The sequence below is a fragment of the Dendrobates tinctorius genome, unplaced genomic scaffold (genome assembly GCF_039654945.1).
Source record: "Dendrobates tinctorius isolate UK_male_01 unplaced genomic scaffold, ASM3965494v1 ptg000007l, whole genome shotgun sequence".
In the NCBI taxonomy this organism is placed as follows: Eukaryota; Metazoa; Chordata; class Amphibia; order Anura; family Dendrobatidae; genus Dendrobates; species Dendrobates tinctorius.
Window position 1 is genome coordinate 18442151 of NW_027361675.1, and position 21219 is coordinate 18463369.

Here is a 21219-nt window from a genome sequence, read left to right on the forward strand (position 1 = left end):
GCTGACCTCTCTCCAAATGTAACGTTTATGGTTGTGGCCAAAAAGTTAAATTTTGGTCTCATCATTCCAAATTTCCTTGTTCCAGAAGTTTTGAGGCTGGTCTCTGTGCTTTTTTGCATATTGTAGGAGACATACTTTGTGGCATTTGTGTAGTAATGGTTTTCTTCTGGTGACTCGACCATGCAGCTCATTTTTCTTCAAATGCCTCCTTATAATGCATCTTGAAACAGCCACATCGCTAGTTTTCATTGAGTCCAGTATTTCAGCTGATGTTATTTGTGGGTTTTTCTTTGCATCCCGAACAATTTTCCTGGCAGTTGTGGAGGAAAGTTTTGTTGGTCTACCTGACCATGGTTTTGCTTTTACAGAGCCCCTGATTTTCCATTTGTTAATCACAGTTTGAACGCTGCTGACTGGCATTATCAATTCCTTGGATATATTTTGTATCCCTTTTCTGTTTTACACATTTCAACTACCTTTTCCTTTAGATCCATTGACAATTCTTTTGGTTTCCCCATGGCTCACAATCGAGAAACGTCAGTGGCTGGATGAAAGATGCAAGAATCTGTCTGGATCCCAGAAACTCACTCAGCTTTTATGCACACACACTGATTGCAAGCAAATAGGTCACAGGTGAGGATGTTACCTTTAGTAGCCATTCAAACCCATCTGTGTCAATTTCTGTGCATGTTATCAGGCCAAAATCACCAGGGTATATAAACTTTTGATCAGGGTCATTTGGATGTTTTGAGTTGTCATTGTGATTTAAAAAGAGAAAAAAAGAGTAGTTTGACAATATATCGCTTCACCCAACCACTGACCATGAGTGGAGAAAAAGTTTTGGAGTTATCATTCATATTTTCTGAAAAAACGCAAAAAAAAGCAAAAATTCTGCCCTGGTATGTACATTTTTGAGTACAACTGTACTTCTGAAGAAAAAAGAAAAAACTTTTATGATTTTCAGTTGACAGTGTATTATAACATTCACATTTACCTTCTGGCAGCTCCTGTCTATAGGATCCACAGGGGTGGGTTTGGGATGAATAACCCTGACATCATCCCTTCCACATTCAAGAGCAGCCCACAACTCAGATACAAAAGTCTGGATAAAGCCTGAAAAACATGGTGACAAAAATGTTCAGGGGCAAATAATAATAATGTAGCTTGAGATGAACCCCTTCACTATGTGAAGACCACGAAAATGCCCTATATTATTAACACGGAGGACCATGATACAAACAGAAAACTATGTAGAGCAGAAAAAGTCCTACAAACTGGAGTTGCAAAACAAGTAAATAATTTTTATTAGATCACACAATTTTTTAAAAAACAATTCATTAAAAAGTAATTGGAGATGAAAACAGACCATACAGAAATTGGAACAAGCAAACACTGGACAAAAAAGTAGGATTGTGTCCGGTAGTTTAGATAAAGGGAATATCACATCCAAAAATGTAGCTATCTGTAAGGTGAATTTTTGTTGCTATAAAGAAATATACAGGGTAGAGAGCAGTAATCTTATAAATGGATAATGTGCATAGTGCAAATAATTATAGTACAAAGAACGATGCAAGAAAAATAGAAATTAATAAAAACCGAACACTGCTGGAATTTGTCTCTGGCGACTCCTAATGAGATAGGTATTGCATGTATATTGAAAGTAGGGTTACATAGATTGCATGCCTTATAGGAGAATCCAGAGACAAATAGTGCACGCCATAGGTATACCACATAGCTAGTGTATAGTTATACGATGAGTGAGCGTGCTCGGCACTGCTCGTTTCTTGATCGAGCATTAGGGTGCTCGGGAGCGCTAGTTATTCGGCTTGAGCAAAATGCTCGAGTTCCTGTCCCGCATGTTTTTCGGTTGTTAGACAGTCAATCAATATGCAGGGATTGCCTGCCATACACAGCAATGCAGTAGCCATGTTGGCTAATGGGACTGCTCTGATTGGCTGGCCGCATCACATCATTGGATCTATCTAAGATCCGGGGGACTCGATGCACAGACCACTGACCTCTGAAATCAGAAGATAAAATGAGTATTGACTGCTTCCCCTGCCCATCTCTCAGCGCGAGAGATGGGCGCGGAAATAGTGAATATTCATTAAGCATTTCCATCTGCTTACCTGGCGGATGAGTTATTTAAAAACAAATACACACACAAAAGTCCTTTATGTAAAAAAAAACAAAAAAAACAATTCCCCTTATTTACCCCTTTATTAGAAAGTAAAAGTCCCGCTCAGGTCTGACGTAGTCCCTGGTATTACGATCAACGCTCCTGACGTCCGCAGCATATGAAGCCTCCTTCACAAAGGTCCGGCGTGGGATTTTTTGGGGAAATAAATTGGTGAAGAGGGTGTCTCTGCTTTTGTTTTGTTAAAATAAAGGATATATGTGTGTGTGTATTTGTTGATTTTTACTTAGAGGGTTAGTAATGGGGGTGTCTGCCTGACGCCTCTCTATTAATAACCCCAGGGATTGGTGTCAGTGTCAGCTGCTGACATCAGTTCCTAATCCCAATACACAGATTGCCATCGCGCCAGGGCAATCAGAAAGAGCTGAGACAGGGTGCCAGAATTAGCGCATCTAATGTGATGTGCCAGTTTTGAGGTGGCTGAGGGCTGGTATTTTTAGGTTGGGAATGGGCCAATAAGCATGGATCTTCCCAGCTTGGTATTAGCCCACAGATGTCTGCTTTGCCTTAGCTGGTTATTAAAAATAGATGTAAATCCCACGCCATTTTTTACATTTATTTAATTATTCCTAGAAAGCTGCCAGATATCTGTCGGCTGTTTCTCTATTTCTCTATATCTAACTATCTAATCTATCCATCCCTCTATCTTTTTAACTCAGCCTTTTTTTCAACTAAGTTTAAACAGCATTCATTGCTGTACAAAACTACAAATAATTAAATAGAGGGGGACCCCACATAATTTTTCTACATTATTTATTGCGATAAACAACAGGGAAATAGGGTGTGAGATGGCGTTTTTTTTCTTATTTTTTTTTACTTTGCCTTATTATATAGGAAAGAATGTTTACTAATATTTTTCCCTGTAAAATCCATTTTGTCGTCAGTTTTGAATGTTTTACTGTCAGTGCATTAAAGTGGCATAATACCCTGACATTGTTCCCAGCCGCAACCTGTGAGTCAGATATGCGTCCAGTGGTCTTCCCCATGTTACCATTCCATTTCAGCACTATTTCCACCCTTTTCAGAGAATTTTCCAGTCCCCAGACCCACTGGTAGGGCCTGCCAGTAAAATGCTTGAGTTTCCCATGAATTCCCATTACTCATATACTCGTTACTCGAGTAGAATATCCGAGCATTACAATTTGCTTGATTCGAATGAAGAGCACCCGATCATTTTAGCGCTTGCCCATCACTATACACTTCATGTGTACTTTTTTTCATTTTTATTTTTATTGGGGGGAAAAAGAGGGGTGATTTCAACTTACGTTTTTTTTTTCCCCAGACTTTTTTCTGTACTTTTCACTGCTTTTGCAAGTTCCCTTAGGGAATATGAAGCTGCGGTCGTCTGATCGCTTGTGGTTTATACAGTGATGCCACATCATCGCTGCATATAGTAAAAATTAGGGTCTCCTTAGAAGCCTGACCACAAGCAGGGTTTCAACAGTGCTCCGTAATGACAAACACAGAGGTCTTCAACAGCTCTCCTGCTGTCATAGACCCATCAGAGTCCAGTGGCATTTAACTAGTTAATAGCCAGGGGAGGAACTTGGATCTACAGTGTCTGTTTGAGGCACGTGACAGCTGATCAGATCAGCTGTCATGTGCGAGGGAAGCTGCGGGCTCAGTATCGGTGCCCGCATCAAAGGCAGGGAGACAACCTTGGATGTACCTATTTAACTATATGTCAAAGGTCGTGAAGGAGTTAATGGATAGGTTTTGGCTGAGCGGTCCAAGTCTTTTTTTTATACAGTTATATTAAATGAAAACTGAAAGGATTTTGTATCTATTCAATTATAACATTATAAATAGATAAAAACAACAATCATGTCAATCAGCTGACATCCATTAAAAATGTACCATATTAGAGACCCTTGTGGGATGAGGGAATAGCGACATTTTACAAAACAACTATGATAAACGCAGTAAAGCAGCCAGTCATTTCATGCAAATGTTACCTGATTTTTGGAGGGCTACTGCACCAGGCGCTGTCGCTGCTACCTGTGTTACCAAAACCCCATAGCCAAATTTTTCACTTCTGTTAACCTGCAAAAAATAGATCAATATATATATATTTCAGAGACATGTAACTACTAAACATGTGTTTGATATTGAAGCCTCATAAGTAATTAAATAATGCAACATCCAGGTAACCAATGGTCTTTTTTAGATCTGCTCTATTAAGGCTCTAATATATCGTCCTCAGTGCGGCTCAGCCGCATAATCTCATTAGCACACGCGACCACACACCTTAGAAAGCTCATTGGGGCGACAGCTGTTCCACTCCCTGCCCCCCCATATACACACTCATCAGCATCTTGAAAAACAAAGCTACGAAAAGGACAAAGTACAGCTGGGCATTCATTTTAGCACTTCTAAACACAGTAAAGATAAAGCTATTAATATTATTATCTTCTTCAGACATATTTTATGTAATCTAAAGTTCCAATCTTGGGTCAAATTACCTGTAGTTTTTTTGTAAACCTGCCAAACATATAATGTATGCACTCATTGATGGCTCCAGTCTGCTGGAGAAGGAGAAGTCCTCTTGGAGTAGATGCAAAATTTAACAAACTGTCCAGTAATGATTCCTCCCAAACCAATCTATGGCACAAAAAGAAACATTACAACACTGAAATATCATGGGTACTGTAGCAAGGCCAGTTAAGTGAAGGTAAAGTCCTGGCCCTGAAGGTCTGGATTAGGAGTGCACCTGCATGAACCAGGAAATGGGAGCAGCAGAGTGGAATGTGTGAAAGCTGGTGAGTGACCAGCCAAAATGTGAGCTGTAGCTAGGAAAGAGACAAGCCAGGGTCTCTTCCTGGAATGGATACTACCCGAGTAATCGGGTGTCACTGCTCAGTCAGTGTGTCTCCCGAAGTACTGGATGGATATTTGACGTACTGCACTTCCCTGCTGTGCTTACCTTTGTGCTGGAGCTCAGCTGTTTTGTATTAAAGTCCCACAGAGCTTTGTGGAGCTATTAAACCTTGACCTTTTGAACTAAAACTTTGCCTGTGTGAACATTGCCCAACACGTACCCAAGTGAATCCCTACAGTATGCACCAAAGATGGTACAAATCGATTCACAGGACCTAGCTACCAGGTCAGTAATCTGTGGCAGGTGGACGGGTTGCCTGAGAACTGCATATTACTTCCTTGCAACCAAGGCTCTCTTTTTGATTGTCTGGTCTGGCACAACGTCACATGTGCATCCCCTCACACGGATGACATCATGCCAGACCAGCTAATCAAAAGAGGAGCTGTAGATGCCAGGAGGTAGGAGGGGTGATTACATACAAGCGGTCAACGTGATAACTAGATGTGCATGCACTTGCTTAATACAAGTGAACTGAACAAGGCCGAACACGACTATTCGTAATGTGGCCAGAAGTATGCAAATTGCATACATGAGGTCACATGACCACTCATTCCCTGGGAATACTGACAGTGTTCACGCTGTGAGGATTCACAAGTCTGCAGTCACATAGAGCGATTGCGTGCATGAACCCCAAGCCTGGACAACCCATATAAGAATCTTTAACCTGCAATTACTTCATTGCTATCCAATACACTGCAATTCTGTAGTTTCACGGTCAATTGCAGAATTAACAATCCCTTATGAAGTATAACCATATGCAATGTGAACTGGAAGCAATTTCCCCATTTCTAACCTTCCAAATGCATATAACACAGGCTGCATCTGTGCGCAGTACGTGTACATACAGTATATGGCGGAAGTAACCAAGTGGTTAAAGGTAATCTGTCTAAGACACTGATTTTGGCAATGTGTCACTTATTAAGCTGTGTGGTGTGCATTCAATACAGTAAGTATTTTATCAGCAGGAGACAGAGTGTTTTATCACTATTGGGCTAGTTGTATGTGTGCCTCCTTGTCCAACCACACCCCGGGAAATTGATTAGCTCTGACAATGCGGTCTTCTGCCACGTTTCTATGGCATGTTAGAGGGGGCTAACATTAGAATATATACTTACACCCCTTGGGAATCCTGACTTCCGGATGATAGAGACATAGCTCCAGCGACAGGAGTTGGAGTCCTTTCAGAAATTAAAACTGTCTGTGAACAAATAAGACTAGTACAGTGTATGTCATGCACCCGGATGTAATGATTTGACAGTGTGAGGATAGTTGGGCTTTGCAGCCTTCTTTTGCTGGTGGACGCTTGAGAATAATATAATTACATTATATTCATAATTGCACAAAACCTGAATCCTTATGGGTGCCACAAAAAAGGCCACTAACTCCATTATACATTTCTCTATACAATCTAGCCTTGTTGTGTTTTTCAGTTTCTCTTCAAATATGTAACCTTAACCCCTTCATGACTTGTGCCGTACATGTACGGCGCAAGTTGGAAGCGGGTGTATGGAGGGTGTGCCCGTCTCATACCCGGCTGGTAATGGCTGAGTGTTACAAACGGGATCTGTCTCTAACAATCGTCGGTCTGTTAAATCGAGACTAACAAGAACAGTAAAAAGTAAAAAAAATAAATAAAAAAATAAAATAAAAATACATAAAAGTTCAAATCACTGCCCCTTTCCCCATTTAAAGATAATAAAAAAAATATTAAAAAAATGCATATACTGTACATGGCATCGCTAGTTCAGAAAAGTATAAGGAAAATTCAAGAACACTAAAATTATGTTTTTTTTTTCAGGTGCTACAATACCACAAAAAATATTGCAACAAGGGATCAAATCATCCCATCTATCCCTAAATGGCATCTGTAGCAACGCTGTTCTCTTTTTGTGCAGATCACGTCTAATTTGATTATGACCTGCTGTGGGAGACTGGCATCACGTATTTAATGCAAATGGATGGTACCTTTCTCCAGGCGGCTGCGATGCATACATGTAGTTGGTAAGGAGCGAGCACATGGAGACCTTCACAAGTCTGGTACATTTGACGACACACAAACAGGAATGATCCTTTCAAGACAGGCAGTAGATCTGATTCCGTTAACATGGTAATATCGTCATTGAGAAGTTTCTTGGAAAATTGGGCAATGACATGAGCCCCTGCGGAACTAGAATGACATAAGCAAGATTTAGAATCGGGCAGTTAGGTGGCTATCTGCAGAACTATGTCCTTACCTACAAGCTCATCAGCAGAGACGTCATTCAATGAGTGATATGACTGATAACATTAAAAATACAATGTTTTGTCTAATTTTTTTCAGTGGTTTCTTACCAGGAGATAAGACAGTTGGCAGACAACATTAATAAGTCCCATGGGTGTTTCTACGGTCTAATGGGTGAGCTATGTAGTCAATCACTAGACGCATACTTGTTCTTGGATGATGACATTTTCTATGCTGCCTATAATGGCATAGAACAATGCTCTGGGGCAGACATGCTTTTTGGCATTACAAAATTCTTCATTTTAGCAAATAAATGAAAAAGTACACAACGCTGAAACTGCTATATCCCATAATTGTCCAGGTGGCTTTGTGTGTGGTAGCCTATAAAACAGTTAATTCGTTAAGTAGCACGTGCCCTTTTTGAAGGCGTTTTGTACACCTGGGAGCCTGTACATTAACACTGGCGTGCGCAATTCCAATCTTATTCAATTACCCCATAGAGTTTATTTCTTAACTGACTTGGCTTGAAGAAAGGTACATGAAGATGAAATCTTCCCTGGATAACTTCTATATATTGGTGATCTAGCTCAGCACCGGGGACCATGAGTGGTGCTAGGGAGTCAGATCTGAGCCAAATTGGTGTATCCTTATACTGTGCATTATGTCCCCTCAGGTTAGGAGACCCAGCTGCCACTTTATATCAGTGGTCTGACGTGGAGAATGCCTGTGACTCATTTTGCAGCAGATCTTACCTATCTTTAGGAGAATCTGTCTTTTCTCCATAGAGAAGTAAGGAGAGCCCTGCTTCATTAGAGGCAATCCTGGCCAAAATATCAGCGAGAAACGTCAGTGTGCATTCATCGCAGTTCTGGTGAACCTAAAAACATATAGAGAACTCATGAGTGACATTACACGAGCGCTCATATACATCACCTCCAAAAATCTAAATATCCCCAGTAAATGTTCAGGTTGTGGTAACACAATCCTGCTGTAATGGTGATGACGAAAGGTACAGTGCAGCCAAGTTTTAGATAGCGTCTGGGTACAAGCTATATGGTTCCCATTACAGCTGCTACATGAGTTGTCACCTCAGGGAAATGAGCGGCCTAGAAATGCCATACTGGCTGCCACCTAGATATCTATAAGTGACATTACGACATGTTAAATGAAATATTTTATAGTTTGTGCAGAAAAAAGAAGAGCAGCAGCTACGTCATGTATGCCAACCTATTAAAAGGTTGGTCTGGTGTAAAAAAAAACAAAACAAAAAAACTTTCCTATACCCTATTGGGGCATTTTCAGTTAAAGTGAACCTGTCACCAGTTTTTTCATATACAGTGCCTTGCGACAGTATTCGGCCCCCTGGAACTTTTCAACCTTTTCCCACATCATGATTCAAACATAAAGATACTAAATGTAAATTTTTGGTGAAGAATCAACAACAAGTGGTACACAATTGTGAAGTTGAACGAAATTTATTGATTATTTTAAATTTTTGTGGAAATTCAAAAACTGAAAAGTGGGGGTGCAATATTATTCAGCCCCTTTACTTTCAGTGCAGCAAACTCACTCCAGAAGTTCATTGTGGATCTCTGAATGATCCAATGTTGTCTTAAATGGCTAATGATGATAAATATAATCCACCTTTGAGTCTCCGTATAAATTCACCTGCTCTGTGATAGTCTCAGGGTTCTGTTTGAAGCACACAGAGCATCATGAAGACCAAGGAACACAACAGGCAGGTCCGTGATACTGTTGTGGAGAAGTTTCAAGCCGGATTTGGATACAAAATGATTTCCAAAACTTTAAGCATCTCAAGGAGCACTGTGCAAGCGATCGTATTGTAATGGAAGGAGTACCATACCACTGCAAATCTACCAAGACCCGGCCGTCCCTCTAAACTTTCATCTCAAACAAGGAGAAGACTGATCAGAGATGCAGCCAAGAGGCCCATGATCACTCTTGATGAACTGCAGAGATCTACAGCTGAGGTGGGACAGTCTGTCCACAGGACAACAATCAGTCGTACACTGCACAAATCTGGCCTTTATGGAAGAGTGGCAAGAAGAAAGCCTTTTCTCAAAGATATACATAAAAAGTGTCGTTTAAAGTTTGCAACAAGCCACCTGGGAGACACACCAAACATGTGGAAGAAGGTGTTCTGATCAGATGAAACCAAAATCGAACTTTATGGCAACAATGCCAAACGATATGTTTGGCGTAAAGGCAACACAGCTCATCACCCTGAACACACCATCCCCACTGTCAAACATGGTGGTGGCAGCATCATGGTTTGTGCCTGCTTTTCTTCAGCAGGGACAGGGAAGATGGTTAAAATTTATGGGAAGATGGATGGAGCCAAATACAGGACCATTCTTGAAGAAAACCTGTTGGAGTCTGCAAAAGACCTGAGACTGGGACGGAGATTTGTCTTTCAACAAGACGATGATCCCAAACACAAAGCAAAATCTGCAATGGAATGGTTCACAAATAAACGTATCCAGGTGTTAGAATGGCCAAGTCAAAGTCCAGACCTGAATCCAATCGAGAATCTGTGGAAAGAGCTGAAAACTGCTGTTCACAAACGATCTCCATCAAACCTCACTGAGCTCAAGCTGTTTGCCAAATAAGAATGGGCAAGAATTTCAGTCTCTCGATGTACAAAACTGATAGAGACATACCCCAAGCGAATTGCAGCTGTAATCGCAGCAAAAGGTGGTGCAACAAAGTATTAAGTTAAAGGGGTGAATAATATTGCACGCCCCACTTTTCAGTTTTTGAATTTCCACAAAAATTTAAAATAACCAATACATTTTGTTCAACTTCACAATTGTGTCCCACTTGTTGTTGATTCTTCACCAAAAATTTACATTTGGTATCTTTATGTTTCATGCATGGTATGTGGGAAAAGGTTGAAAAGTTCCAGGGGGTTGAATACTTTTGCAAGGCACTGTATGACCAAATATCAACACATTCATAAGTGCTTGGGCTGCATTCCACAGGCGCACTTTGCTCTGTCGCACTGCGCAGGCGCATGCACAGTTATGTTTTCTGCTAAGTGTGCCTGTGTGAGCTGGCTATGTCTCTGCGCAGTTGCGAGAATTGGAAAGTATACAGGGGGAGTCAGGGGATAATAGCCCAGGCGCTGATGAAGGTGGTGGTCTTTGTTCATATTCAAAAAAACTGGTGACAGGGTCCCTATAAAGAGACTGTCCACTACTCGGAGCAGCTCTCACTTCCCTCGGCTGTATGTGATGGGCCAAAGATGGTGAGAGTGAAGCTAGTGCTGATTGGCTGTAAGGACTGTGTGACATAACACGGTCATGTGATCCACGGGCGAGCCAGTGCCGACACTGCTGAAACTGCGCCGGTAATTTACAAGGGGGAAACATAGGGGCTGAGGAGGGGTTGTCTGGATAGTGGACAACTCCTTTAATAATGGGGTACCCCTGTTCCAGAGTAAAGCCCCCGTTACACACTGCGATATCGCTAGCAATATCGCTGTAAAGTCACCGATTTTGTGACGTTGCAGCGATATCGCTGCATGTGATACTTACCTCCGACCGGCTCCCCCGCTGGTTATCGCTGATCGCGAGAAGCTCCTGGACCATTCCTCGTCGGCCACTTCCTGCGGCGCTTCCTGCTGTGACGACAAGCGACGCGTGGACGCGGGCGGGAGGACGCAGGATCGCCGCGTCTGACAGGTAAGTAGCGACCCCCGTCCCCTGCTATGTCGCTGGTGAGATCTGCCTGAGTGGCAGCTCACTAGCGACCACCTAACGATGCACCAGCGATCCTGACCGCGTCATATCGCTGGTCGGGATCGCTGGTGCATCGCTAGGTGTAACGGTACCCTTAGAAAACATTCCTTGCTTGACAGGATGGTGGTTTATTACTCCACATAATCTCCACAGTCTCTGTGTGAGGCTTAGGGGGTCTTCACATTGCACCTATCTTATCAGATTTGGGTATTCAAAAGAAAAAAAAAATGGTCTACCAGTGAATCTCTTCCACACAAACATAGAACCCAAAGAGAGAAATAGGAGGCAGGAGCGTCTAGGATAAAATGTAATGAAATGGAATAAATCAAAGGGTAAGAGAGACACCAAAGTGCCACATCATACCAGGGAGCATGCATCAAAAAGACAGCAAAGTGTGTATAGCTGGGGGTAGCAGAGACAAATGGCAACCTAAGTGACAATAGCCTAAAGGTAAGTCACCATAAACCCTCAGTGGGTATAAGAGGCAACATTAGACAGGTGTAACAATGTCTCTATACTATTTAATGTGCCAGTACATCTAATGTCTAATGCTGCGTCTTATACAGTATTTAATATACCCACTGAGGGTTTATGGTGACTTACCTTTAGGTTATTGCCACTTAGGCTAGTTTCACATTAGCGTTTTTTTGCGCAGCGCATCGCATAAAAAACGCAAAGAAAAACGCATGCAAACGCAAAACAAATGCGCGTTTTTTTAGCGTCATGCGTACGCTGATGTGGCAAAAAAACGCAGCGTTGCTTGCGTTTTACATACGTTTTTGCATGCGTTTGCGTTTTTTATGCGCATGCGTTTTTAGGTGTGACATTTCACAATAGAAAAATCCTTGAAAAACAATAGAAACAGAGTACACCAATGGGACACCAGTGGGCGTGTGTCATTGGAATGTTTTATATAGACCCTGTTACAGCTGAATTCCTCAGATTTTGCTGCTGTTTCCGGTGTCAAGATGGACCTGCGTCTGGATAATTTCCGCTTCAAGCTGGATCTTGACATCGCACTGTCTCAGGCGTATGCCTTTTATTGCCAGCAAGAAAGGGAGAGGGAGAGACAGCAGAGACGGCAGCGGCGTCGGTTTTGGAGGCATCCAATAATCGAACTCCGGGAAAGCCGTGGAGCGTATCACACGCTGTACAGCAAGCTCCAGGAAAACCCGGAGAAATTTGCAGACTATACCCGGATGTCCCAGGAAAGCTTCCTGGACTTGCTGAGTATGGTTGAAGGAATCATCCGGAGATGGGACACTCAGCTCCGGCGTGCCATTCCTACCGAAGAAAGGCTCCTCGTCACCTTACGGTATGTAATGTTTTTATGTTTGCATAATTGTTTTATTTTTTTTGCTAAAAATTTCTGTGTTTTTTTTTGGTAATGAATTTTAACATTATTTTTGGGAAATTGCTTTTTTGCATAATGGTTTTTCTTCTGTCATGTACTAATCCCAAGCCTTTATAAAATGTTTTTCTGCTATGTTGTATTAAAAAAACATGCAAAATAGTTATGCCATGTACTTTTTATTTTCAGTGTTTTTATTAATACCCTAGACAGAAATATGAATTGTTTTTCTTTTTATGTTTTGCAGGTTCCTGGCAACTGGAGAGAGTCTTTCATCCCTGCATTTCCAGTACCGGCTGGGAATCTCCACTTTATCCGGGATTGTTGCCGACACCTGCAGGGCTCTATGGGATGTTCTGTGTCCGGAGCTTCTGCCCTTGCCCACCGCCGAAAAGTGGCTTCAAATATCGGACAAATTCTGGGCAGTCTGCAATTTCCCGAACTGCCTAGGAGCGGTGGACGGGAAGCACATCAGCATCACAAAACCCGTAAGAAGTGGCTCTGAGTACTACAACTACAAGAAGTACTTTTCTACAGTACTCATGGCCATTGCGGATGAAGACTGCCGGTTTGTGGCGGTGGACATAGGGGCATTCGGACGGGGCAACGATTCCCAGACTTTTAATAACTCTGATATGGGCCGGAGGTTGCACATCAACCAGTTCAATTTTCCACTGGCACGGCCTCTTCCCCAAACCCAAGCTCCACCACTGCCATTTGTAGTGGTTGGGGATGAGGCATTTCAGATGTGCCAAAACCTGCTCAAGCCGTACTCCAGCCGTGACTTGGACCACTCCAAGAAAGTATTCAACTACAGGCTTACGAGGGCACGCAGGACTGTAGAGTGCGCCTTTGGCATTCTAGTGTCCAGATGGCGAATTCTCAGCACCGCCATCAATCTCAAACTGGAAACAGTGGATGAGGTGGTGAAGGCGTGCGTGGTTCTGCACAATTTTGTTATGGCAAAGGAGCGGCCGAACATTGACATGGATGAACCTGCTGCCAACCCTTTGCCAGATTTTACTCAGCACCCTCTTCGGTCATCAGTCGAAGTTGCCCAAATGAGGGACCAATTTTTTGTTGTTTGTTAATAATAAAATACCTGTTTTTTTATACCTGTACCCAGTGTACTGTGTCTTAATACACTTCACTACTCACCTGCCCAGGTGTCCAGTGAAATCAGGCTGCTGTGCTTCCCTGACTTTACTAGGACTCCTGACCAGGTGACCCTACATATAAAAGTAGTATGACCTTCCTCATTTCTCCAGTCCGTGTTCATAAGGCATATTGCAGAGAAGGTGGAGATAATACAACTAACATTTATATCACCTGGCCTGTGTATATTGATTTTGGGATGCAGTAGCATCCTTCACTCTGTCTGATAACTGACCATGTGATTAAAAATATTAGTTGTAGTATCTCCACTGTCGCATGCAGACTGGAGAGATGATAAAGGTTTATACAACTTCTACAATCCTGGTGTCATGATGCCTGTTGTCATGATGAAATGATGATGCCCCAAAAAAACACATCCTGACTTCAGAAATTTTGGACACCTGGCCAGGTGAATACACATAGGAGTTAACCTTCAGCATCTCTCCAGTCTGCGTGCAATAGATAATGCAGACTGAAGCGACGCTGCAGATTACAACTCATAGGTATACTCACCTGGCCAGGTGTGCTAAATAGTTATGACACCAGGCCAGGGTATTTGTAGATATGGCCTGTATTTTCTCCATCATCTATTCAGTCTATTTGCCACAAACTGAATAGATGATGTGGTTCATTACAAGGTATCTAGAATCCCCTGGCCTCGTGTCACAAAGAGTGAAATGAGGATGGGCAAAACACACCATCCTCATTTCACTCTTTATGACACCTGGCAAGGTGAGACTAGATATGCCTTACACCCTCCACCATCAGTCTGACCAATATTAGCAGACTGAAGAGACTGGTGGATGAAAATACAAGTCATATATTTGTGTTTTTGACATCACATAGCTCCAGGACTGACACAAGAAACATGTGTCAGTACTGGAGCTATGAGGTGTCAAAAACACAAAGTGTACGGCGCAGTGTGTGCAAGCGGCGAAAGACATAATAACCAAAGATTATTTTCAAATCAAACTTTAACATTTATTTACATAAAAGAAATTAAGATTTAAAAAAAAATAAATAAATAAATTTAGTAGGGGTCAGCTGGTGGAAACTGGGGAATGTGGAGGGATGAGGAACGGCTTAGGGTGGAGGAAGGGATTCTAGGGGAAGGAGGAACCAAAGAAGTGGGGGAAGGGAGCGGAGGCAAGGAAAGTTGGGAAGTGGGAGGTGAGGGAGGGTTAGTGTCCTCCTCCTTTTTTTTATGATGGTGGCCCGTCGGCGTGCTGCTGTCCTGTTTGGAGCGCCTGGAGCCTGTGGACTGGCTCGACTCCGGGGACCGCCTTGAACCTGTGGACCGCCTGGAGGCCGTGGACCGGCTGGAGCTGGGGGACCGCCTGGAGCTTGTGGACCGCCTGCCAGGATCCTGTAGCTGCTGTGGCATGCTGGTGGTGGTGGTGGATGTCCTGGCAGGGGCCGTAAAGAGTGAATGCGGGTCCCCCAGCTGATGCTGCTCCGAGGTGGTGGTGCTGGTGGTGGTGGCGGTCCATGCAGGCGTGGTGGCGGTCCATACCTGGGTGGTCCTCCCGCTGGTGTTGGTGGTGGCGGCGGTGTTGCCCCAGTCAGGGGTGGTGCTCCGGGTGGTGGTGGCGCTCCAGGCAGGGGTGGTGACGACGGGCCATCCAGTGGTGGTGGTGGTGGTGGCGGCAGCAGTGGTGGGCCAGGCAGGAGCAGCGCTTGGCATAGTGTTGGCGGGGAAGTGTCCAGCTGCACTCGGACTTGGGGCGGTATATTGGTGTCTGGCGTGGCTTGGAAGTGTGGTGGCCATGCAGTGATATGCAGCAGAAGTAGGTAATGCTGTGAATCGAGTCAGCGGTGGCACCGGTGGAAATGCCACCTCTGATTGCTGCATATACCTTCTCTGCTGCATAGCCTGCATAAAAGCATTGTTGCAGGCCTGCATGACAGTCAACTGGAGGTCAGGGGTAAGGTGTTCCGCCGTGTCCCGAGCTATTTGGGTATAGAAGTGATGCGCTGGTCTGGCGAGGTCGACTTCCAGGCGCTCAAGGCGACCCTCGATAGACTTGTAGCGTTGGTCCAAAAGGAGGAAACCGCTCTCAAGTCTATCGGCGAGTGCCTTGAGGCTACTCTGAAAGATCGAGCTCAATTGAATGAACTCAGGCATGACAGGCCTGTCCGAGGTCCTCTGCCGCTGCTGGCTGGAAGTGCCCGCAAAACCAGTGGCAGAGACCTGGGACAGGGACACCTGAGCGACCAGCTTCCTGGTCTCCAGATGACTGTGGTGCAGACCTGAAAGGTGCTTCCTCGCTGATGGATGGCTGGGACGGGTCCGGGGCAGCTTGATGAAGGACCGCTTCGGGCGCAGGTTGCAGGGTGCTGCTCCAGGTGCTGTGAAAAGAAAAGAAAGAAATTACTACCATAAATTAACAATCGCCAACTCCTGTGGAATAGAAAAGCACAGAATAAAACACAATACAACTAGAAAATACTTACGTTCGGGTGGCAAGTACCGGTCTTAAAAATGCCAAGGCACGATGATATCTGTATTTCGTGCCGGTCCTTGCCGCAGCACCACTGCGAACCTTGTTCTCCTGACAGATATCCCTGTTGAAGCGGTCCTTCATCGAGCGCCAACGGGTTCTGACTTTGTTCACTGTGGGGAAAAAAAAAAAAAAAATAAGACTATGCACTGGAGGCCGTGATCACCAAACTGTGTGTGATGCTAGAAACTCCATGGAGTTACTAGCATCACACACAGTTGGGTGATCCCGGCCAAGATCACTGCTGCATCACACTGCATTTAAATACTTACGAAAATCCTTGCGGACCCGGGGAGAGGCGTTGTCCCAGCCATCCATCAGCGATTCGGCCACCTCGTTCCAGAGCCGCCGGATCACCACGTTGTCCGAGTGCAGTTGGCGACGGGTGTCCCACAACGGGACTCGCTCCTGGACTAGACGGATGAGCTCGTCGTTGTCCAGGGCGAGGTCCTCCTCTTGTGGAGCCTAGAAAAGAAAGCCAAACATTAATCTTTGAAAGATTTTAAAATGAAAAATATAGAAAATAAACAAGCCATGAAAAAAAAAATTTTTAAAAGAAAATAAAAGCAAAAAAAGCATGAATAAAAAACACAGAAAAAAAACCAGCATGAAAATTTTAAAAAAATACATTAAAAAATGATTACCAAAAAACACAGAAAATAAACCAGCATAGAAATTAACTTAAAAAAAATCTGTACCAAAAAAAACAACCAAGAAAATTACGAAAAAAAACCTTGACATAATCATTACCAAAAACCACAGAAAATAAACCTGCCTAAACAAAAAAAAAAAAAAGAACCAAAAAAAGAACCAAAACAAACCAGCAGGAAAATTACCAAAAAATACTAATAAAAAATTACCAAAAAACATAAAAAAAATAAACAACAGAAATACAGTTCCAAAAAAATAAATAAATAAATAAACCAGCATAGAAATCAACTAAAAAAAAACCAGCAGAGGAATTAACCCCCCCAAAAAATTGGAAAAAAATACAGAACAAAATGAAACAAATAAAAAAAAAAATGAAGATGAAAAAAAAGGCAGAAAAAAGGAATGAAAACAACAAAAAAAATTCAGTCCGTCTGTACTTACATTCCGTCTTCCCGCCCGCACTTGGCCTTGCTGCTCCTGCCAGCGCTAATGTGAAACCAGTCTTAGGTTGCTATTTGTCTCTGCTACCCCCAGCTATACACACTTTGCTGTCTTATTGATGCATGCTGGTATTATGTGGCATTTTGGTGTCTCTCTCACCCTTTGATTTATTCCATTTTGGAAGTTGATCGTTTTTAAAATTTCTTTAATAAAGATTTGTTACATTTCATCCTAGATGCTCCTGCTTCCTATTTGTCTCTTATCAGACGTAGTAACCTGCATCTCGGTGTCCACCTCCAGTAGGCGTAAATGTCCGAAAATGATGCACAAAAGAGCGCATATTTGCTCTGCCAGCACCATTATAGTCTACAAGCTATGGAACCCATTCTACACCAGGGTTGTGAGTCTGTCTCTCTCTGTGTCTCTCTTATGAATTACCCAAAGTAAACAACCCATTCAAAGAACAGAAAATGAGAATCCTACGATGATAAGGGTGGCAGACCACAACAACACTTCAGGCAAAACTCAATTTTTCAGTTTTGTTCAAAGTAACCTTCAGTGCTAGGATGTGTACATTGAATTAGAATGACAAGGTTCAACATTTTTATAAATGATCTAGATAAGGGAACAGAAGGTAAACTGATTAAATTTGCAGACGATACAAAGCTAGAGGGATAGCTAAAACTATAGAAGACAGAGAAAGGATTTAGAAAGATATAGATAAGCTTGAACAATGGGCAACAACTAATAGAATGGTATGTAACAGGGAGAAATGCAAAATTCTACATCTGGGCAAGAAAAACAAAAATTACATCTACAGAATGAGAGAAGTAGAACTAAGCAACAGCACACGTGAAAAAGACTTGGGTATACTAATAGATCACAGACTGCACATGAGTCACCAATGTGATGCATCAGCAAAAAAGGAAAACATAGTTCTGGGATGTATTAAGAGAAGTATACAGTATAGATCACGTGAAGTCATTATTGCCATCGACTCCTCTTTGGTCAGGCCTCATTTGGAATATTGTGTCCAGTTCTGGTCACCACATTTTAAAAAAGACATTGAAAAACTGGAACAAGCTCAGAGAAGAGATACCAGGATGGTGAGCTGACTGCAAAGTATGTCCTATGAGGAACGGTTACAGGATTTGGGAATGTTTAGCTTGCAAAAAAGAAGACTGAGAGGAGACTTAATAGCTGTCCACAAATATCTTAAGGGATGTCACAGTGTAGACTGATCATCATTATTCTGATTTATACATGGAAACATGAGAAACAATGGAATTAAACTGTAAAGGAGAAGATACAGATTAGATATTAGAAAAATCTTTTTGACAGTGAGCGTGATCAATGAGTGGAACAGGCTGCCTTTAGAGGTGGTGAGTTCTCCTTCAATGGAAGTCTTCAAACAGAGCCTGGACAGACATCGGTCTGAGATGGTTTATTGAATCCTGCATTGAGCAGAGGGTTGGACACAATGACCCTGGAGGTTCCTGCCTTATCTAACATTCGATGAGAATGAGTCTCAACACTGACCTTTTTGCCATTCAGCAGTTTTTGGATTGGAGACAGCAGACTCGATATAACAGCCCCAGTGTACAGACATTCACTGGCGCATTCTTTCCGATCACACAGTATTTGGAGAACTTCCATAGCTAGATGTGCTGGGGCTAAGCTGCCTGGGAGTACAACAATGCATTTACAAAAAAAAAAATTAGAATAGAAATAATTTTAAATGGCCACAGTTTAATACATTTTTGATCTTACCCGTGGAGGTCCATTACAAAAAGGCAATTCTAGTCTAATATACTATATGGAGGGCAAATAAACTTAGATCGATTTAGATTCCCTAAAACACACGGGCATCAGTACTATGAAATGTCTGAATCCAGACCTGCAATGTAGGATATATTTGCCACTACAACACTCAGACAGCAGTAAAATGATGGACGTTTCCAGAGAGTAGCAGCCCATCATTGTAGGAAACTATCCATATACACCACAAAAAAGTAGCAGTCGGATCAGAGCTCTATGCGGGCTCCAGATCCTCTTTACGTAGATATTTCGACACGTGGTCAGACAGACAACACAGCAAAGAAAAATCCCAGCAGCAAAATAAAAATCTCTTGGCAAAAATAAGCCCGCCTCGCTTGCCTATGTATTCAGACTGGGGTGTCCTTATTCGTGGCCGACATAAAAACATACAAGAAAGAAACGTGTAGGATGGCAAGACGGACTTTCAATAATTTTTCAATAACTGTGAATGTTTTAATGAGAAGTTTTTCCCTGCCACTAAGTCGGCAAAAGATTATTTACAACTGGCATATCTAAAACACTAAATTTGTTTTTTTTTTCTTCTGCAACCACCACTAGTGGAAGGTCCATGAATATGAATATTTAATATAACACCGAACTTAGAGGAAGCTGGAAAAATATCCCAACAGGGGCAGTGTTTTTCATGATGTTGTCTGTAGAGCACTGTAGAATTAATGGCGCTATAAAAGTGAGTAAAATAAATAAATAGATTTGTTGCTTTTGGTGGAGCAGTATGTGAAATCTATGCCTACAGTCCAACTGCACAATTATTTAGAATCTTCTCTTGTGGATGTGCGCTTTCACCCCAGCCTCCCAAACGCAACCAATCACAACTCGGCAACATATGAAACTGCTAGACAGCGAATGCCTGTGATGAGCAGTGTCTGGGAGGGAGGGTGAAAGTGCAAACCGGCAGAGAAGAATGAAGAAATGCACAGCTGGCCTGCAAGCAGAGACTTCATGTACTGCGCTCCAAAATAAACAAATATGAATAGCTCTGCAACTCAAAATGGAAAAGAGAAGCAGGATCAAGGGGAGCTCAGAGGGTTTTTTTTGATTACAAGGTACTTAACTTTTTTTATGAAGTGACAGGTCCTCTTTACGTTATAATGCTCTATAACATAAAATCACAAAACCTCAAACTTCTGTAAAATATAAAAATGATTACCTGCATAGGCCGTTTTCTGTCCATTTGGGCAATATAACATAATATGGGTAATCAGCACGATCAGGTCACACAGGGAGACTGATTCTGAAACATTATAGCAATACAGACAAATAAAACCGTTGCAATTATGCAAAAATCATCATCGGTATCACTTTGTACTATTTTTAATCACTCTTTTTTTCAAACCAGCATGAATGCGAGGTTATTAGAGGGTAGCCTAACATCTTTAACATAATTAAATGACAATAGAGTCTTATTGCAAGGCCTAGTGAAATTGCCCGATAAGGGTTAAGTAAGTTCCATCATTGCTTGTCATGCATGTGAGAAAAAAATCATTTTTTACTGCATCAGCATGGAGTAACACATTAAATTATTGGCCAGTCAATCATACGTCAGATCGAAGGATCTGAATGACTACACTGGCAAATCAGGAACATATTCAAAGGGGTTGTCACACGAACACAGTACATTTTAATCAATAGCTCTAGAATAATAAATTCCACATTTTGATGTGTTCTTGTGCTGACATATTCTTATAAATGTGCCCCTGCTGTGTACTGTTATTTGCTGTGCCGGACCATGTAGAGCTGTTCCAGTTCATGGTTAGCACATACCACAGCTCCTGGTCAAAAAAGAAAACATAAGTAACTAGAATTAGTGAGCATTATTTGTGTGAGGGAACATTTCCCTATCTGTCTGTTTTATCACAGGTGTAAGTGTTTCTGCTGTGCAAACAGTCCTGTGAGCATATCATATATCAAGTCAGTGACATATCATTTCAGTGGACGATGGAGCTCCTATGTCACTGACTTGATTTATGATGAGCACAGATGGTTGGAAATGCAGCAGAGAAACTCGCTCCTGTGATAAAACAGGCAGAGAAATATGTCATCTGAGATAGTAGCAGCTGTGAACTGTTTCATCTGCATACTTACTCATCATAAGTGACTTATGCTTCTTGCCCTGGCCAGGAACTGTGGTATGTGCTGACAATGAACTGGAGCAGCTCTGCATGGTCAGACACAGCAAATAACAGTATTTTGCAGGGGCACATTCCTAAGATTATCTCAGCACAGG

General features: G+C 42.4%; 1 protein-coding gene across 3 annotated transcripts in view; it reads right to left on the bottom strand.

The window, feature by feature from the left end:
• The window catches only part of TBC1D32 (TBC1 domain family member 32), a 121243-nt gene that overhangs the window by 35372 nt on the left and 64652 nt on the right, over positions 1 to 21219 (bottom strand). For all 3 annotated transcript variants that reach the window (XM_073572210.1, XM_073572199.1, XM_073572221.1), the window contains exons 14-21: positions 20143 to 20226; positions 18696 to 18838; positions 8049 to 8173; positions 7041 to 7242; positions 6191 to 6273; positions 4660 to 4798; positions 4153 to 4240; positions 995 to 1113 (exon numbers count right to left, since the gene is read on the bottom strand). In XM_073572210.1, the coding sequence (XP_073428311.1) occupies positions 995 to 1113; positions 4153 to 4240; positions 4660 to 4798; positions 6191 to 6273; positions 7041 to 7242; positions 8049 to 8173; positions 18696 to 18838; positions 20143 to 20226 (983 nt within the window). The remainder of the gene's footprint in view (positions 1 to 994; positions 1114 to 4152; positions 4241 to 4659; positions 4799 to 6190; positions 6274 to 7040; positions 7243 to 8048; positions 8174 to 18695; positions 18839 to 20142; positions 20227 to 21219) is intronic.